We start from the raw sequence: 17482 nt of genomic DNA on the forward strand, positions 1-17482 counted from the left end.
ATGGGTCTTTCTAATAGCAGTTGCATAAGTAAAAAATTTTCCTAAAATTCGTTGGATTTTCAGGAAACTTCATCTATGTTTCTTAATTCCTGAACGCTGTTAATAATCGAATTTGATTGTAATAGATAGAGCTTTAAACGTCTTTATTGTTTTATAATTATAAGCCAGTCAATCCTGAAAAGGTGACGTAAACCTCATATTCGACAATCTGATAAAAATTACATATACGAGAAAGTTACCGCTCAATCTTCACATAAAACCCATATATTTTTTAATTAAAACTTTGTTTTTATTGATACTGATCGATCTACACACAGCACGTACGCACATTATTTTTGAATATCGTCCATGGATATCCGGCATTTCATAAGCCCCCGTTCTGTAAAAATTATGTTTATTTAACGATTATTGAATAAATTTTACGTTGAAGGGTGGCCTAAACTAACCTGAAATAACCTTTTTACATTATGCCTGATCTAAAGAAAAACCAATGGCAGACGTGTTGGAAACATACGGCTTTAGGAATTTGGCTGCATATTGTGTTTTTTTATATGTTGAGAACAGAGGTGCTTTTTGAAATTTATCATCGTAATAAATTCTAAAAAAGAAATTCCCCAATAAAAATTAAATTATAAATATTTTCTTGTTACTCTAGGTAAGAGGCATAGTTAAAAAGTGTTATTGAACGATGTTAAATTTTAACGGAAACGAAAGAAAACAACGTACCAATTTCCTTTCGCGTCCATGCAAATATTAGGGGAGTGTTAAAAATTAACGTTGGATACTTAAAAAAAAAAGAATATGGTAATACAAGTTTAATACTTGTTATAAACAGCAATATACTGACATTGAAACAGCACTTCAAAACCCAGCTTCTTTAAAACAGCCTCAGAAGCTTTATTTTCAGGATTGACTGTCCCACAACAGTCAAAACCTTCTTCAGCCAGATATTTAGCCATATGCTTAACTACCAGAGAACCATATCCCTTCCTTTTGTGTTCGTCTAGAGTTTGCAAAGCAGCCATTTGGCCTAAAAAAATTGGAGCCATGAGTTTTGAACGTATTTAATAAGGTGCTAATTACCAAAACACGAAGGGGAGATCCATGACAATAACTTATCATCTTTGGCAAGGTACACACCAAATCCTTTCCTGAGTTTCAACCAATTTTCCAGTTTCTGGCCAGCTTCGGCAAAACTCAGCTCCCAATTGTCGACTATAGTCCCTATGTCCTCAGACTCAAGTTCTTTAACGTACACTCCTTCAGGGCACCTGAAAGCAAATTATATTTTGAAAATTTTTGATATTTCAAATTATCCAACTTACTGGCTTACGTGGTATTCAACATTAAGGCCTTCTCCTTCCTCAAGCACCACATGTTTGGCTTATTTGCAGAATAAATTTCATATTGACGAACATTTGCAACAAAATCGTACACTTTAGGGAAAAAATCTTGGTGCACTGCATAGAAGTAGGTATAAATTCTTGCAGGATTAGTTAGGAATTTAAATCTCTGCGTTTCCTCGAGACCCTTCATTAATTTTTTTCCAGTGTTATCCAGACTGTGAAGAATAATTTCATGGCCATGATTCTTAAAGCAGAAAATGATAAACACTTCTACAGAGTGATCCAAAATTTTGTATAATGAGTTTAGGAGCGCATTTATGAGGTGAAAATAAAACTATCTTTTCTCTAAACATGGGTCTACAAATGCTCAGTTTTCGATATATAGGGTGTTAGAGAATTGTTATTAGCAAAATTCATAGTAGACTCTGGCTAGGCGTAGTTAACACTGCTACGCTTTTTCGGTGAAATTTGTTGAAATATAATATTCGTAGAAATGATACAGGCAGAAAACAGATTTTTACAAAAAATAAAACAATAGTGAAATTTATTAAATTTCAATAATAAAGTGGCCGAAACAACTTTAAAATTTTAAAAACCAGGAAAAATATGCTAACTTTCAGCCAAATTAAACTGTCAACAAATTTGACAGGAAAGGCGTAGAACTGTCAAACTACGCTGTCATAAGTAACTATAAATTTTGATCATGACAATATTTCAACACCCTGTATATTGAAAAATAGTCATTGCCGGACTAACGTATATAGGAAAAAGTGTTATTTTCATCTCCAAAATATGTTCCTAAGTTTTTTGCCCTGAATATTGAGTCACCCTGTATAATGTGAGTAAAACTTACTGGTACACTGGCAAGGAAGGTGCCATCCTCTTTCCAGCAGCTTTTAGGTGAATAAACATGGACGTAGTCCGTCATTCCCATATTCCTGGATTTGAGGCACATCTGCAAAAAGCTGTGCAGGTGAGGCAGCTCTGTTTCGTGTTTTTCGTAGATTTTAGCCAAATCTGCAATATCAGCTGTGGATAATTCTTCCAAGATATCGTCTCTGAAGTTCATTTTAGTACAAACTCTACCATTGCCTAGAGAAATCACTAGTTGTTTGTTACAAGCAGTTGTGATTTTCCTGTTACATATAGAGTGAGAGAAAATTATGCAGTCAATTGCCTGGTAATATACTTTAAGTAAAACATGTATTATGATAGGGTATAGATGAGGTATTGGATGGACCACATGGGACGGGAGTGAGAAGAGTTAAGAGATGTCACAGTTCAGCAAAATATCCCATGAAACTGAAAATTGAATGCATATTTCTACGTCCATTGGGATTATAATAAGAACGTAACTGTTTCTGGTTCTCGAAAACAATCGACGTGGAGCATTGTTGAAATATAATGTTTTTGTAACGTAGTTTCATGCTTAATGTTTAGATTACATTACACAGTATGTACATATTTTGCGGAAACATTAGCATTTAAATATCTTAACAAGAAATCATTTTGTTTGCACCAGTGAGAAAATCGTTGGAATCTTGAGCAAACGTGATTTTAAATGTGCGATTTTTCATTATCCGTCTAAAACCAGATAATTCGATGATTTTTCCTCCGCTCCCCTTAAGACCAAAATATATCATGTGAAAATCTATGGTAAATCTAACTCGTATATTTAGTAATGTTCCAAAAGGTTTCAGGTAAATGGAGAAGTAACCCCTGGATTTTACTTCTCTTATAGAAAGTTTTGGCGAAAGAAACTCGGGTACGAAGGAACTTGGTACTCCAATATCAGTTTACTCAATTAGTAGGAATATATATAAAATCAGATAAATTGTGCATTTGTATACTGACAAAAATTACGTTCATAAAACTTTATGAAAAATGCGGTTGGCTCTTGAACAGAGTCGAGATTAACTGATATTTGTTAAAATTGTTTTTATTTCATTCTAAAATTATTTGGAAAGATACTTAAAAATAAATTTCACCTCGTCATTGGCACCTCTATTCTCTACAAGACAGGGCTCTCGAATTTTTTCTTTCGAATTTTCGAAATCATCACCGTGTACATTTTTTATATGCGGTTTTATTTTCTATAGTATATTTCTTAAAAGATTCACAAAGCTTTATTCAGAAAATCAAGGACTTTCAAAAAATGAAATAAAAATACCAAACCAGTAAGTAAAAAATTCAACTCGTGATCGTTCCGAAAGTCCGAAATGTCACATGAAAAATCTGGCGGTGTCATTCTCCGGATAAGGAAAAGTATCTATGAAAAATTGAGATTTATCTAAGGAAATATCTTCAAATAAGCTCACGAAAAAACGTATAAAAAATTCTGCAGAAAATATTTTCTTTTTATTTCCGAAACCAAGCGGAATTTTCTAAATTTTGAAAGCTGGTTTTGTTAGGCATGAATATGCATAAGTTTGCCTTAATTTAACCGATTTTCTATTTTTTACCGTTTTTGAGACTCCCATAGTGACTGGCGAATTTGATATAATCCCGTATACCAATTTTTTTCTAATGCTTCATTCAATGTGATGGAAGTTTATCATCCACCTCAGGACTTTGGCCCTTATGAACTATACAAATATAAGCACATTTATATATACTGTTGAATCCCAATTTTGAGAATAATTCCAACGAAGCTACGTTCGTGGGGTGTACAGTTCCACAGCAATCAAATCCTAGTTCTGCCAGATACTTGGCCATGTGCTTGATTACCAATTGTGCATATCCCTTTTTTTTGTGTTCGTCAAGAGTTTGTAGGGCGCACATTTGACCTGCAGAAATGTTCCTATATAAATTCTAGCAACTAGACAATCAAGAAGGTAGTGACCTAGACATGAAGAAGTAACCCAAGATACAAGTTTGTTATTAGATTTCAAATAAACCCCAAAGCCATTTTTCAATTTGGTCCAATCCTCTAGTTTTCGTTCTGTGGATTTCCAAGAATATGGCCAGTGTTGCTTTATAACCTGAAAGTCTTCAGGTTGTATTGCTGCAACGTAGACTTCATCAGGACACCTTAAAATCTCGATCTATATTAAGTGCATATCAAAAATTGTGCTGGAGTTCTATACTGGGTAATATCAAACTGCAGTGCTTTCTCCTTTTCCAGACACATCACAAACATCTCTTCAGCATAACTAACGTTAAGTTTGAAATGCTCTGAAGTCATTTGCAGTATTTTAGGAAAAAACCACTCGTGCACTGCATAAAAGCAGGTATAGTACCTCGAAGGGTCTTTGAGGAACTTGAATTTTGAGCTTTTTAGTAGCGCGTCCTGTAAGTTTTTCCCTGAAGGGTCTAAACTATGAAGAACTATATCGGGCCCGTAGTTCTTAAAAAAAATAATTTTTTTATTAAATAAAAGTGTAGACCACATAATGGTCGTAGTCTGATGAAACTTACTGGCATTGAAGCAATGAATGTACCATCTTTTCTCCAGAAATCTCCAGGCGAATAAATGGTCACATATTCCTTCATCCCAATTTCCAGGGCTTTGATGCAGTTCTGGATGAAACTGTGTATATAAGGAAATGTTTGTTTCTGTTTCTCGTAAATGTTTGCCAATTCTTTGATATCATCAAGGTTAAGTTGTTTTAAAATATCGTTACTCATCGTGTTGCTGTGTATAATACTTTTCATTAACTGTTACCAACGCTCCTATACATAAAACAAATCTGGAGCAGTTAGATAATATTACCCATAGACTAATGATCATCCTTAACAAAACAATGATAGTCTCCTTATCTCAAATTGTAAAAGTGGCATAATCACGATAATTGTAGTAGTTACAAAGTTGGGATCATTGTATTCGCTGAAGCAATGACCTTGTTTTAATCGAAGTTCTGATGATTTCAAAACTTTTGCATCTAAAATCACATAAAACTATTCTTAAGATGAATTTCAGTTGCCGAAGATTATAGAACATTTGAATTTGTTCCATTATTTTATACACATTTACTATCAAGTTATGAAATTGTGGAGTTTTCGCAACAAAACGTTATGGGTTTGAAACTTGCTAGATTTAATATTTTTCTAAAAAAAAACTGAGCGCAAACAAAATCAAGATGCAAACAATTTTCCGCAGCATTTAGACACTTTCTCAATGTTTTAACTAGACAAACCGATACTTAAAAATTTCAAGCCTAATTATGACTTACCTTGTATATTTGAATAAAATTTATTATCTTAAGTAATCTGAGAGTTGAGCTTAATCAATCAAGGCAATAAAAAGAGGGGTTAAGAAAACGAAAAAAGTGTTCTCTGGAGGTCTATGTTTTGAGAATTCATGACTATTCTAAAAAACCGGGTTCGACACGGCTTTTCATTGAATTAAATTCGTGAAAAAGTGTTTATATCAAAAGTTTGAAAGGGAGTTTGAAGAAGTCGGAGTTATACCATGAAGCAATTGAATAAATTCCAAATTGGAGCATGAAAATTGTCCCTTGAAGAAATAAATCCTTGATAATGCATATGAAAAACATACCACGCCGCTGGTTTTTATATTGAGATTTGAAAAAATTTGTCCGACAAAATTTTAATATGTTCTAAAATCAAATTTGCACAAGTTTAGGTGGTACCACTGGGGAGTAAAAATTGTCATACAATAAAACTATAGAAAACCAGAATGGTCCCTTGTCAAATGTAATGTAGTCCTTTATACTTTTATCTGGAAATATTTAGGGATTATCACTATATTTATTTATTTATTTATATTTATTTATATTTATTAATCTACATTGATGGGAAAACTAGACATTTCTGAGAAACTGTTACTTTCAAATATACTGTCCAAGATGGAAGTGAATTTAACATTTGAATAATTGCAAAGGCAATTATTAATCATATTGAAATTGCCTTGAATCGCCTCTCTCTGGAGCTCTGGTATTTTAAGGCTAAGCTATAAGAAAGATTTACCAGTTATGACATTACTTAATTTTTATTGCGATATTTCTGGTTGGTCTTTCGCTATAAATTAAATAAATGAGAGACTGAAAGGAGAATTATGGCCTATGCTCGAGTTGCCTGAAATTCACGCTCCCACGTGCGAAGCATCTTCAAAGCACAATTTCGAGACTATTCACTGGAAAATGGTAATTTTCCACTCACAAATCTGCAGTTCACATTATTTTTTTATTTTAGGTGCGATGAAGTGAAATGAAACACTTAATCTCGAATGAGAATCAATTAATTTTTATTTTTAAATATCTCTTGTTTCACGTACACATGACTTTGCCTCTGTGACTTGCAACTAAACACATTTAATCAATGGTAATTTACTAAATCTGTGCAATGATAGTATAACCGTGGGTCTTGAAGCTTGTGCGAAGCCAAACGTCCCTATCGCTGAACAGGCAGAATCTAGGACAATTTCTTCTCCAAGCTTTCCCCAGTTCAATAAGAGACTTAGAGAATATCCGATTTAGTCACAAGTCACAAATTAAAGTAAACATATAAAAATAACAATAATCTGCACGACATAGAAAACTTCAAACCACAAATTGCTCAAACCCCTTAACTAAACCAAACATTAGGACAGCAAACTTGGACCGATTTTACAGATAAGTTGCCTGCAAAATTGGCCTCCTAAACTAAAACCTACAGCCGTGTAGGATTGTTTTAGAACCAATAGATCATAGTACTGGCATCGTTATCCAGGAGCTATCTTCCTGGATAAAGTTACCTGAGCAACGATTTTTAGGCTCTAAATCCCAGATTTACATCACAGACTCGGAATGCATTTCGACATCGGTGAACTCCGTGGCGAACTCACTGAGTTCAATTAAGGAGGACCCGGAAATATCATCCATTACGTGGCCGCGGTTGCCCCATTTTGGCAAACCGCAACCGCAACCCTCATCTCAGGTGGCGGTCACCATCCATTTGCGACTGTATATGATGTGGCGATCTCGCCCCGGACTCGCCCTCGTGAGTTTTAGGGAGGTCACTTGCTCCCCCGAAGAGTTGCTGCCTGTCTGACCTGAAAGTTATTGCGGATGTGAGAGTCAATAGAGTAGGTAAGTTTAAAGAGACGAAAATTCTGGACACACGTATGTTAATATTTGCCTAAAGAGGATCGTGCTGAAGCTCCTCTTTAGAAACTGAAAATGAAGAATTTTGGAAGTCATGCTAGTGTAATTTGGTTTGGTGAGAAGACGTAACCTCCACACCTAAGTAGCCGATCGTCGACGTGCAAATGCAGCTTACAATGGAGCTCCTGGTGATGGAACATTTCAGCAGTAGATCCTCTCTGGATGAAATAGTTAGATCTCCCACGCTCATGGATGCTCACGAATACCGAGGTTACATAGGCTAGGAATTCTTGAACTGAAAGTTTTCGCTTTAAAAGTATAAATCAACTAAAAATTTACGTTTGGGTTTAAGCAATTTTATTTCGATCATGACAAACGTCTGGAACGTTTTCACACCCACTTGATGGTTAAGATCAGAAAATTTCTAGTCACTCATTCCACTGAAATCTCAATTATCGTGTTAATATTATCACATTTCTGACTCGCAATCAAAAGCAAAACCATATGGATACAATTTCATTTTCCCGACTTAAATAAAGATAAAAGTTCACATTCGCGAGCCATTAAGTCGCAGAATGCGGCCACTTAGTCGGAATAACCCATAAAAACCCAACCATCAAAAAGGAATCGTTCTTGGAGAACAGTTACTGCACTATGAAAGGAGGAAAGTTATATGCACCCAATTTTGTCGATATGGACGAAACATTTGCAATTCTCCTTTATATAAAAGTATCCGATCGGAAATCTAATCTTCAATATATAGAAGCTTTGTGGTACTTTGAAATATATACGAGACTTTTTTGCGTGCGTTACATTAGAGATGCTTTCAGCTTATAAAATTTTAGGTGGGCCTGCTATTCAACAATGATCTCTTTTCCTTTCATGTAAATAATCAAAAAATTCCAAAACCGGCTTTAAAAAATTGTTGGATATACGGCGAGCGTCTTTAACGTATGCGTATATTCTTTGAGCCACACCAAGAAAAATATTTCTTATAAACATAATACAAAATGTCCAAATATTCCTGGGCGTCACTATTTTGCAGCAGATACGTTCATGTTTTTTTCGACCTAAAGGCTATCATCCCCTTATTATGTTTTTGCCATATGTTTAGGCAATACTTGCAGGCCTGCATAGATTTTGCAGGCACGGAACCCATAATCTTTTTCGCCTTATAAATAATTCAAAGCCAAAATATTAAAATCCGCTAAAAAAGTGTTTTAGACGAATTGGACTTACCCTCGGATGTTCCTCTGTAACTTTTATTTGAAACAGCAAAATGCCGGAGCAATAATCGTGGAAGCTCTCTGTTAAAGACTAGATAAATCCAAGGATTTACACAGCTATTGAGGCTGTATAAGAGAGTTAAAATCGTGAACGTTGAACCTAAAAAGGCAGTAAATTCAATCAGAAATTTAAAATTTATATTCTCGTAGAATTTTGCTGGAGGGGAACAAATGAATACACTTATCCTTTGTTTTACACGACACTTGTTATACACAATTTCACTTCTACACGGTTATAAATTAACGGATTTGGAAAAAATGGCAAAAATTTATATATCGAGTTGCATGTACGCATATACATATATTTTTATATATTTTTCGATCTCAATTCGATACTGACGGCAAGAACAGGGAATTCTCCGCATTAGAAAGTATATAAACTTTGGGGGATCCCCGCAGTGTTTTTGAAATTTTATTATTATTTTTGTTTTCATTTCGCAACAGTAAAATTATCCTGTTCGTATAAAGTGCTGCTGAATCATTTTAGCAGCAAACCTTATACATGTTATTAGGCGCTTACGTGTTGGAGCGGTAAGTTTCAACATTTATGATTTTTCTGGCATGTTTACACTGGCATAAATTTTTAAATGGAAGTGCCAAAAAACTAAGAAAAAAATTTAATTGAAAGAAAATTTATTTCTTTAGAAACAAAAATTAAAATATTAAATGGTCCATCTAATGGAGAAAGAGCAATGTATGTTGCTAAATTCTACTGCACGAATGAAGCCTCAATAAGAACCTTAAGGAAAAGTGAAGATTCCATTAGAAAAAGTGTAGGAGTTGGAACTAGAAGTGGCATGAGCACAATTTCATATGTAAGAGTTGTTACGATGGAAAATGTGGGAAAAGTGTTAGTGATGTGAATAGAAAACCAAACTCAAAAGCGGGTCTCCATTGATACCAATACCGTTACAAATAAGGCTGTTTTTGCGCAATCGTTATTGCCAATTACCAATGTCACCACAAAGCCTGGTCGATCTGAGATCTTCCCTAATTCGTCAATCATTGAACCAGAACCGCACCAAGAAACCTGAAGTGATGAAAGTGAAGGAGGAAACCAAGTAGGAAGAAAAGACTGAGAATTCCTGGAAAGGCTGAGGGTCACTAAACTTATAATTAATATCTTAAGGATCTATTCGATTTTCTTTCCTAATGTAAGATGAATTAAGTACGTACTTATATTACTTGAGTATATTTGTTGTTTAATGGACGAAGTATAATTTGAAGTTTTCCAAGGTGTCTTACTCTTGTTTTACATAAATAAATGATCGCGCTATGCATATTTTGTTTTTTTATCATTATTTAAACAGTATTATGTGGAACCTACATACCTCCCGTGTAAATCATGGGATAGGTGTATTAATATTCCCCGATGAACGGAAGAGGGCTAGTATTGCGTAATAAAAATCTTTGACTGCCCTATGAATATTCAGCTTGATTTCTATCACTGACCTTCAATGAAAGAACTCTTTGGGTCCATAGTGGCCCAAACTTGAGCTACGATGAAAGGTGTTGAGCAGACCATGTACATTACAATCACCGCTACAGTTTGCTTAACTGTGTTGATCTTGGCTCGGGATATTAGTGGTACTCTTTCTCTTTTCGTGAGAGATTTGTTGACACTTCTAGGGCGCAGACTTGAGTCCGAACACCTCCATATTTCTCTGCAAATGCAGCTGTAGGTGTAGACCAGCACCAGCAGAGGAATGATGAAGATTGATACACTGTACCTGAAAATGTTGGATTAATATTTAATTCGTAACAATGCAGGCTTCTCCAGAAATACAATTTCAGTTTGTCATAAATGATTCATAGTAGTTGCGTATTCCGAGTTATGCTACCAGGGACACATGCTTAATTATTGTATGTTCAGAAATATAATAACCCATTGTCCCAATGACAGTAATGAGAAATTTCCGCCATGGTGTAAATTGTTTAGTATTGTTTGCAAATTGTCTGGGGTGTTTGGATCTAATTGCTCCAATGTTTTGGAGAAAACATGTAGGAAGGAACAAGTACTTAAATGACCATTAAGCAAATGTATCGTTTTCGTTTAGTTCTATATGTGCGGACGAACGACAACTCAATTAATGGTTACCAGAGGGGAAACTTAAACGGGATTAATTCAAGGGAAATTTTGGATGCAAACAAAACTGCTTTTTTTGCGTTTCAGATGCAAGCAAAAAAGCAAAAAAGCAGTTTTGTTTGCATCTACAACTTGAAAAACATATAAACAATTTTTTGGAAATTTCTTTTCATCTTATTTTCACCTTGGCGGGAAAAATGTTTTTTTTTTCTAATTTTCATTTTAGATACAAACAATTTTGCTCGCAACTAAAATTTCCCGCGAAAGTGAAAAGGACGTGCCAAAATGAAAAACAAACGATTTTTTTTATGTTGTTCAAGTTGTCAGTCAGTTCCTATTCAAAATTCACTCCCAATATAACGGGCCCATGTGATTGCCAAATTACGTCCTTGAATAGACCCATTTAATCCCAGTTGTATAAATAGCCCCAATTTCAACAGAATATTAATTAAGCAGGCACGTGAATCTAATGAGGGTTTTATGGAAGTTGCTAGGAAAGTTTAAGGTAATTTCGTTTAATCTTTAAACAAACTGGAGCGTAGAGGGAGAGTTTAAATGATTTTTCTGATACTTACTAATGAAAGTTTTGAAAGAATCTTGGCCAATTTTTACTTAATCAGCAATTAAAAAAGAAATTGTGCGATGGGAGAGGCGTTGGGGGGCAGAGCGGCTTGATTTAATTACTGCCACTTAAGTAATGTCACATTCATATAAAGCCCCAGAACTTCGCAGAAAATGCCGTCGAGATTCTCTACACATTTGAGATTATTCTGGAAAATATAAAAAAGGCTTTAAAGCTATAAAATTGAGGTGAAACTCAGTTTATTGTTTGTTGTGCATTGGACCTCGCTACCGGATTAATAATACGACGAAACTGGGGCACATAAATTTAATAGTTCAAGGAAGGAAGGAAGGAATAAGCTCGTCAAGACAATTATTGATTGTTTAAGTAAGCATATATTACTGGTTTTAAACAGAGGACCAGTTACGAATTTTTTTGGTGTTTTTCGGTAATATTGGGGAAGTTTACAGAGAAAGCGAAGTTAGAGTTTCATGTAAACTCACTTTAATCTCCTAAAAGCGCGCACACATACATAGAGGAAAGAAAGCCAAACCAAGATTAAAGACGTATTTTCGGTCGTAGTAGAAAACCTTTTTGCCAATGCCTCATGGGAGGGCAAGAAAATCGAAATGCTGAAACGCACTCTTTTGTAAGAGTAATTTAGGCTGTAGAGATTCATTAGTTGAATACAAATGAACTAATTAATTGGACATAATTGCCCCCAAATAACAACACTATATAGTCATGTCTTATGTAAAGAAAAACAGAAGATAATTTTTATTTCTTACGATGTTATCTACTATACAGGGTGATCCAAATTTAGTATAAAGAATTTGAGAGCATAGTTTTGAGGTGATAATAATTTTTTTCTCTAAACGTGGGTCGGTAAATGGTTAGTTTTTCGACATACAAAGTGTTCAAGTATTGTCATTATCAAAATTTATAGTACGGAATGACTGCGTAGTTTAACAATCCTACACGTTTTCTGTAAAATTTATTAAAATATAAGAGTCTTAGAAGCGATGCAGGCAGAAAACATTACTATAAAAATAATATATACATAAATTTATTGAAACTTAACAATAATGTGATAGAAACAAATTTTAAATTTTAAAAACGGGCCGAAACGTACCAACTTTCAGCTAAACCAAATTGGCAACAAATTCAACAGAAAACGCGTAGAATTTTCAAACTACGACATGATAGGTTACTATTAATTTTGATAATAGCAATATTTTAACACTCTGTATATCGCGAACTAAGCATTTACGGGTCCACGTTTACAGGAAAATATATCTTATTTTTACCTCAATAATACTTGTCTAACTTTTTTGTCTTGAATTTTGAACGACCCTGTATAAAGCAACGCTTTTGATTCCTGTGCTTTTTTGTCCTTATATGGTCTGGAAAAGTAGCTTTAATTTATATATTCGCAAGTAACCGGTTAGTGGCGCAAATGGATAGGAAACGACTTTTGGCTGAAATGGGCCCAAGGGATAAAAGTTGTAATGAATAAATCGAAAACGGTTCGAGATTAGCGGTGTGCTGGGGAATCCAGACAAAACTGGATTCCAGTAGAATATAAAATTTCATCACAGATTAGGAAACATAGGAAAACATGGGAGTGGAGATTCTTGGAAAGTTTTGAAAGGAGTCGAAAAATATTTACAATTTTCCGATATAGTCGCGCGGTTGTAATACAACATAATCTTTTCAACTTCTCCTCTATTCTAGCATTCTTTTGGAGACTCTGACCAGAAGTGCCTGCCTCTCTCTTTTTGTCCATAACGCACAAATTTCATATCCCGCTTCTCCCTACATCACTCCAGTTATTATAAGATCAGGGACCCTGAAATATATTAATGTACGAAGGCAAGACGTGCTCACCATGGAGTCTTGCATTCCCCCATTTCCACTGCATTCACATCTATTCTTTGTTAAATCGTTTTCTACACTAAATCACCTACACGACATTCTCCTGTCCGGCTGCAACTTCAATCACCTTGACCTATGATGAAGTTCATGAAGCATGAAAGTGTAATTCGTGTTTTTTTTTTAATTCGTAATACACATCTCCCTTTCAAAACACTTACTCTTTACTTACACTTACACTTTATCTCAAAGCGAATTTTATGAGTTAAACTAGAATTCGCAGTACTATAACGCAATAGTAACATATAAAGGGAAGTACAAGCACATTCGCTGTAGCTTCAAGTTTATACACCCCCTGCCTCTGACACTATTCAAGACACTTCGCATTCAACCAGAGATATAGCATTGAAATTGTTATTGTTAAAAGCTCTTCCATTCTCCTGTTCTCTCATAAACATTACGCCTAGGATAAAATGAAAGGTATGCCGCTCTTTAAAGCGCAAAGGTATTGTTTCTGAAAACATACCTCCTATCAAAAGCGCACCCTTATTACCTGCTTTTGCAAAATTAAATTCCACATGAGAGTCTGTATTATTTATGTATCTCGTTATTAATGCTTCGATATTTTGTATAACTTTCCTCGATAATTCGATATGCGAGCGTCGATGTTAATGCGATATGAAATTGATAATTGTCTGGGGTATTGCTCTATTGCCATCGTGAAGTTATTACATCGTGCCTTTTGATTCCTGAAAGTTACGAGAAGTTACAGAAAAAGTTGTCAAGCATCTATCTCTCGTAATAACTCCCTTGATTGTTGTTGCTGTTGACGTAATAAAGCAACATATTCGGCGACTGATGGCGGGAAATCCCCGAAGGGTTCAGGCCAGGCACATCGATATTTATTTTTCTGGTCTATTTCATATATCTCGTATGTGTGAGGTGCTCAATGAAACTGTATTATTAATGTGAAATGTACCAACAAGGAAATTTGTGAGGAGTTGGTGTTAGAAGCAGAGGTGTGTGTTTAAAACTGAAAATACAGCAGTGGTCATAATTATAGCAACTTTAAAAAATTTTAAATAAAATGTATCTATTCGGCTAAACCCAATATACGTTTTTATATTATTTATCTTCCACAACCGTTGATGTTTAAAATGCATCCAAATGAAATATCAATTCCTATAAGAAACTATGAAAACATATTTTTTCAATACCGGACAAAAATATAGCAAATGTTGGAATTTTAAAATTTCACTTGATTTACAGATTTGTGTGTTTAAATACGTTTTATATTCTAAATTAAATCGACGATTTTCATTATGGGTCGAGGTAAAACAATTTCATTAAAGATCAGGAAAATTATCATTGAGCGGTGTAAAAGTGGCGAACGGCAAAGCGAAATTGAAAAGAGTTTGAGTGTGCCTAAGTCAATTGTGTCTCGAATCATTTACAAATTTAGACAAACGGGAAGTGAAGCAGCTGTGAAAAATTCAGGACGCACAAGGAAAACTACAAAAAAAACTGATAAATGGATAATTCGAATATGTCAAAAAAATTCATTCCTATCATCCACTCATAAAAAATCACATTTAGAGGAAACGAGCCTAGCTCATATCAGTCCCAAGACCATAAGAAGAAGATTAGTGGAAAATTGATTATTGGGTAGGCGACCAGCGAAAAAACCATTGCTGTCTAAGAAGAACGTGAAAGTCCGACTTCAGTTTGCGCAGAATTACCAACACTGGACATCTGAAGAGTGGAAATTGGTAGTTTTTAGCGATGAGCCAAATTTAACTTATTTAAAAGTGATGGTCCATCATACGTTAGACGACCCAAAGGCGCCAGGTTGCAAAAGAGGTTTGTTTTACCAACCGTAAAACATGGAGGAGATTCGATTATGGTTTGGGGTTGTTTCTCTGGTTTTCGTATAGGTCCGCTTCACAAAATAGAAAGTCACATGGATCGGTTCACGTACCGAGATATCCTCAGGAATCATTTACAACCTTATATTGAAGAAACCATGCCTCTAAGAAGCATTTTCCAACAAGATAATGACCTCAAACATAAATCGAAACTTGTTTCAGAATGGTTTAGAGAGGAAAGGATAGAAGTTGTTGCTTGGCCATCGCAATCTCCCGATCTCAATCCCATAGAAAATTTGTGGGAATATGTGGATAATAAAATTCGGAATAATACATATTCCAATTTACAAGATTTATTTCAGGCACTTCAAGAAGCCTGGAAGAGTATTGATAATAATTACATCAACAATTTAATAAATTCAATGCCACGAAGATGTGCAGAAGTTATTCAGTAGGGAAGGTATTATATAAAATATTAATTATTGAACAATTCTGTTGTAATTTATTGAAGTTTTATTATTCTTTATAATTATTTTGGAAAAGTTGCTATAATTTTGACCACTACTGTAAATACATAACGATTAATGTGTAATTAAAGTTAAAAAGTTACGAATTTACGTTTTCAAAAACTTTTCCTTCTTAGTAATTATTACCCTGTGTGTTTCATCAATATGTGTTGAAGTTGGCGAGTCCGAACTTCAACTCTTCCTTTCAATTTTCTTAAAGTTCTAACCATTCTCCTTTATCGCTTTAACATATTGTTGTTTTAAATTTAATCCTTTAGTGCTTTTTTCCATCTCCTCTTTCCTTTACTTTCAAACCTTGTTTCATCTTTTTATGCACCCTCCTGTTTCAAATTCAAATTCATGTCCTCCAATAACATTACCTCTTATTTTCATGGCTTCCATTTACTTTAAATGTTTCCCTTTCAAAATTTTGATAGCTCTGTTCTTCCTCTTCGTTTTGTTTCCAGGAGAAACGGAACAAATAAAAAAGGTTAAATGGATAAATACGTCTTTAGGGAGAGTAGTTTTCGAAGGATATTGCTGAAAGACAGAAAGAGGAGGGTCAGTTCCATAGAGACGCATTTTCAAATTTAACATAGACACTGATTCGAGTTGCTTTTTTTTCAAAGTAAACGCTGACTAATCATTCAGTGTTAGAGAAACAGAAGGGGCGAAACAGACCAAAAACAACAAGAACATTTTAATTAGAGTGGGAGAGACGGACAGAAAAACGGAGGCGTTAGAGAAAATGGGGTTGTTAAGGGGAGGCAACTTTCAGGACAAATTGCGGTTTGACGTTTTTTTTTTAAATTAGCATATTTATTTATACGCAACATAATTCAAACCTACTAGTTTAACTTACCAAATTACATACGCCTGCTCGCCCCATTTCTTGCTGAATGTCGCCCAACAGTCATTAACACCAGGGGCAACTTCTTGGTAAGAAAATATAACCACCTAAAAATATATTTATTTTTAATGAGAAATGTTCAGTGCAAAAACTGCGAAGGCCAATGGGCATATAAATACACTTTATAGATAAGTGTAGCTTCTACCTATCAAAGACTTAATATTTTTTCTCAATATCAGACCGAATTCAAAGCTTAAAAGCTCTCCAGCCAAGTGAATCAAAAAATCTGTGCGTTTAATTTTAATCTGAAGAGTCCTAATTGTACAATAAATAACAGTCAAATGACGAAAACACCTCAATAAATTTTAATAAGAACTTAGTTAAGCAGCTAACTTCAGAAAAATTTTAGAATTCAAGCTACCAGCATTCACTTAAAGACTAATCACTGGATCCAAGGGTTAAAAATTTGATTAAAACGGGATCTGCGCACACACCCGAGAAGTAAATTTACTTAATTATTATTAGATTATATTTATATTTATTTCATGATCATAATTATAATTTAATTTTAATGTTCGTCGTCAAAGCAGATACAATAAGACTTACATAACTCTTGCAATTGAGGAAATTTCAAGCAAATTTGCAGAAAAAGATACTTTTACGTTTGTTATTTGTAAATGTAAACCAAAGCGGAGATAATATAGAACTTTGGATGCCAGTTTTATTTCCAAATTTATCATACCTTTAAAATATTCTGTATGAAAAATTTCTCATATTATATCTCACCTGAGGCATGCAGCACAATAAACTTGCTGCCCAAGCTACGTACATCATGGCTTTCGATCTCCTAGATGTCCAAGAGCAGTATGTTAATGGGTAACAAATGGCCTGATGTCTATCTATCGCTGTAGCCATAAGGACGTACGAGCTTAGGTACGGTCCCAATGTTTGTCCATACTGAAAAAAGTCCATAAATGAGAGAAATGTTCAATGTAACACGTAATTGTAGGTCGAAAACTACTCTCTCGGTCTTCGTTTTTCTGTCTTTTATTTGTACAATATTTT

General features: G+C 34.5%; 3 protein-coding genes across 8 annotated transcripts in view; all 3 read right to left on the bottom strand.

Annotated features, from left to right (window-relative positions):
• Positions 1-267: 267 nt before the first annotated feature.
• Positions 268-2473, bottom strand: LOC136349542 (uncharacterized). 4 transcript variants are annotated; one of them, XM_066301186.1, is made up of 6 exons: positions 2200-2473; positions 1334-1590; positions 1084-1271; positions 848-1030; positions 727-784; positions 268-598 (listed from the first exon to the last, which is right to left on the bottom strand). In XM_066301186.1, exons 1-5 carry the CDS (start codon positions 2413-2415, stop codon positions 765-767), a joined length of 864 nt encoding a protein of 287 aa, XP_066157283.1. In that variant the 5' UTR covers positions 2416-2473; the 3' UTR covers positions 268-598; positions 727-764. The 4 variants fall into 4 exon arrangements, with proteins under 4 accessions (XP_066157283.1, XP_066157293.1, XP_066157274.1 ...); XM_066301196.1 differs by lacking the exon at positions 727-784; XM_066301177.1 differs by having other exon boundaries at positions 268-784.
• A 650-nt stretch (positions 2474-3123) lies between these two features.
• LOC136349529 (uncharacterized) lies at positions 3124-5014 on the bottom strand. Its single transcript, XM_066301144.1, has 4 exons — positions 4764-5014; positions 4433-4692; positions 4189-4376; positions 3124-4132 (listed from the first exon to the last, which is right to left on the bottom strand). The coding sequence occupies exons 1-4, from the start codon at positions 4998-5000 to the stop codon at positions 3882-3884; spliced, it is 936 nt and encodes a 311-aa protein (XP_066157241.1). The 5' UTR covers positions 5001-5014; the 3' UTR covers positions 3124-3881.
• Positions 5015-6530: 1516 nt separating this feature from the next.
• LOC136349093 (oxytocin receptor-like) overlaps positions 6531-17482 on the bottom strand; it is a 53115-nt gene continuing 42163 nt past the window's right edge. For 2 of the 3 annotated variants that reach the window (XM_066300435.1, XM_066300426.1), the window contains exons 4-8: positions 17204-17374; positions 16430-16524; positions 10129-10406; positions 8630-8776; positions 6531-7338 (exon numbers count right to left, since the gene is read on the bottom strand). In XM_066300435.1, coding sequence (XP_066156532.1) covers positions 7220-7338; positions 8630-8776; positions 10129-10406; positions 16430-16524; positions 17204-17374 — 810 coding nt within the window. In that variant the 3' untranslated portion in view covers positions 6531-7219. Of the gene's footprint in view, positions 7339-7565; positions 7686-8629; positions 8777-10128; positions 10407-16429; positions 16525-17203; positions 17375-17482 lie in introns of all 3 variants that reach the window. The other variant, XM_066300417.1, reaches the window with a different exon arrangement.

The sequence above is a fragment of the Euwallacea fornicatus genome, chromosome 2 (assembly GCF_040115645.1).
Source record: "Euwallacea fornicatus isolate EFF26 chromosome 2, ASM4011564v1, whole genome shotgun sequence".
In the NCBI taxonomy this organism is placed as follows: domain Eukaryota; kingdom Metazoa; phylum Arthropoda; class Insecta; order Coleoptera; family Curculionidae; genus Euwallacea; species Euwallacea fornicatus.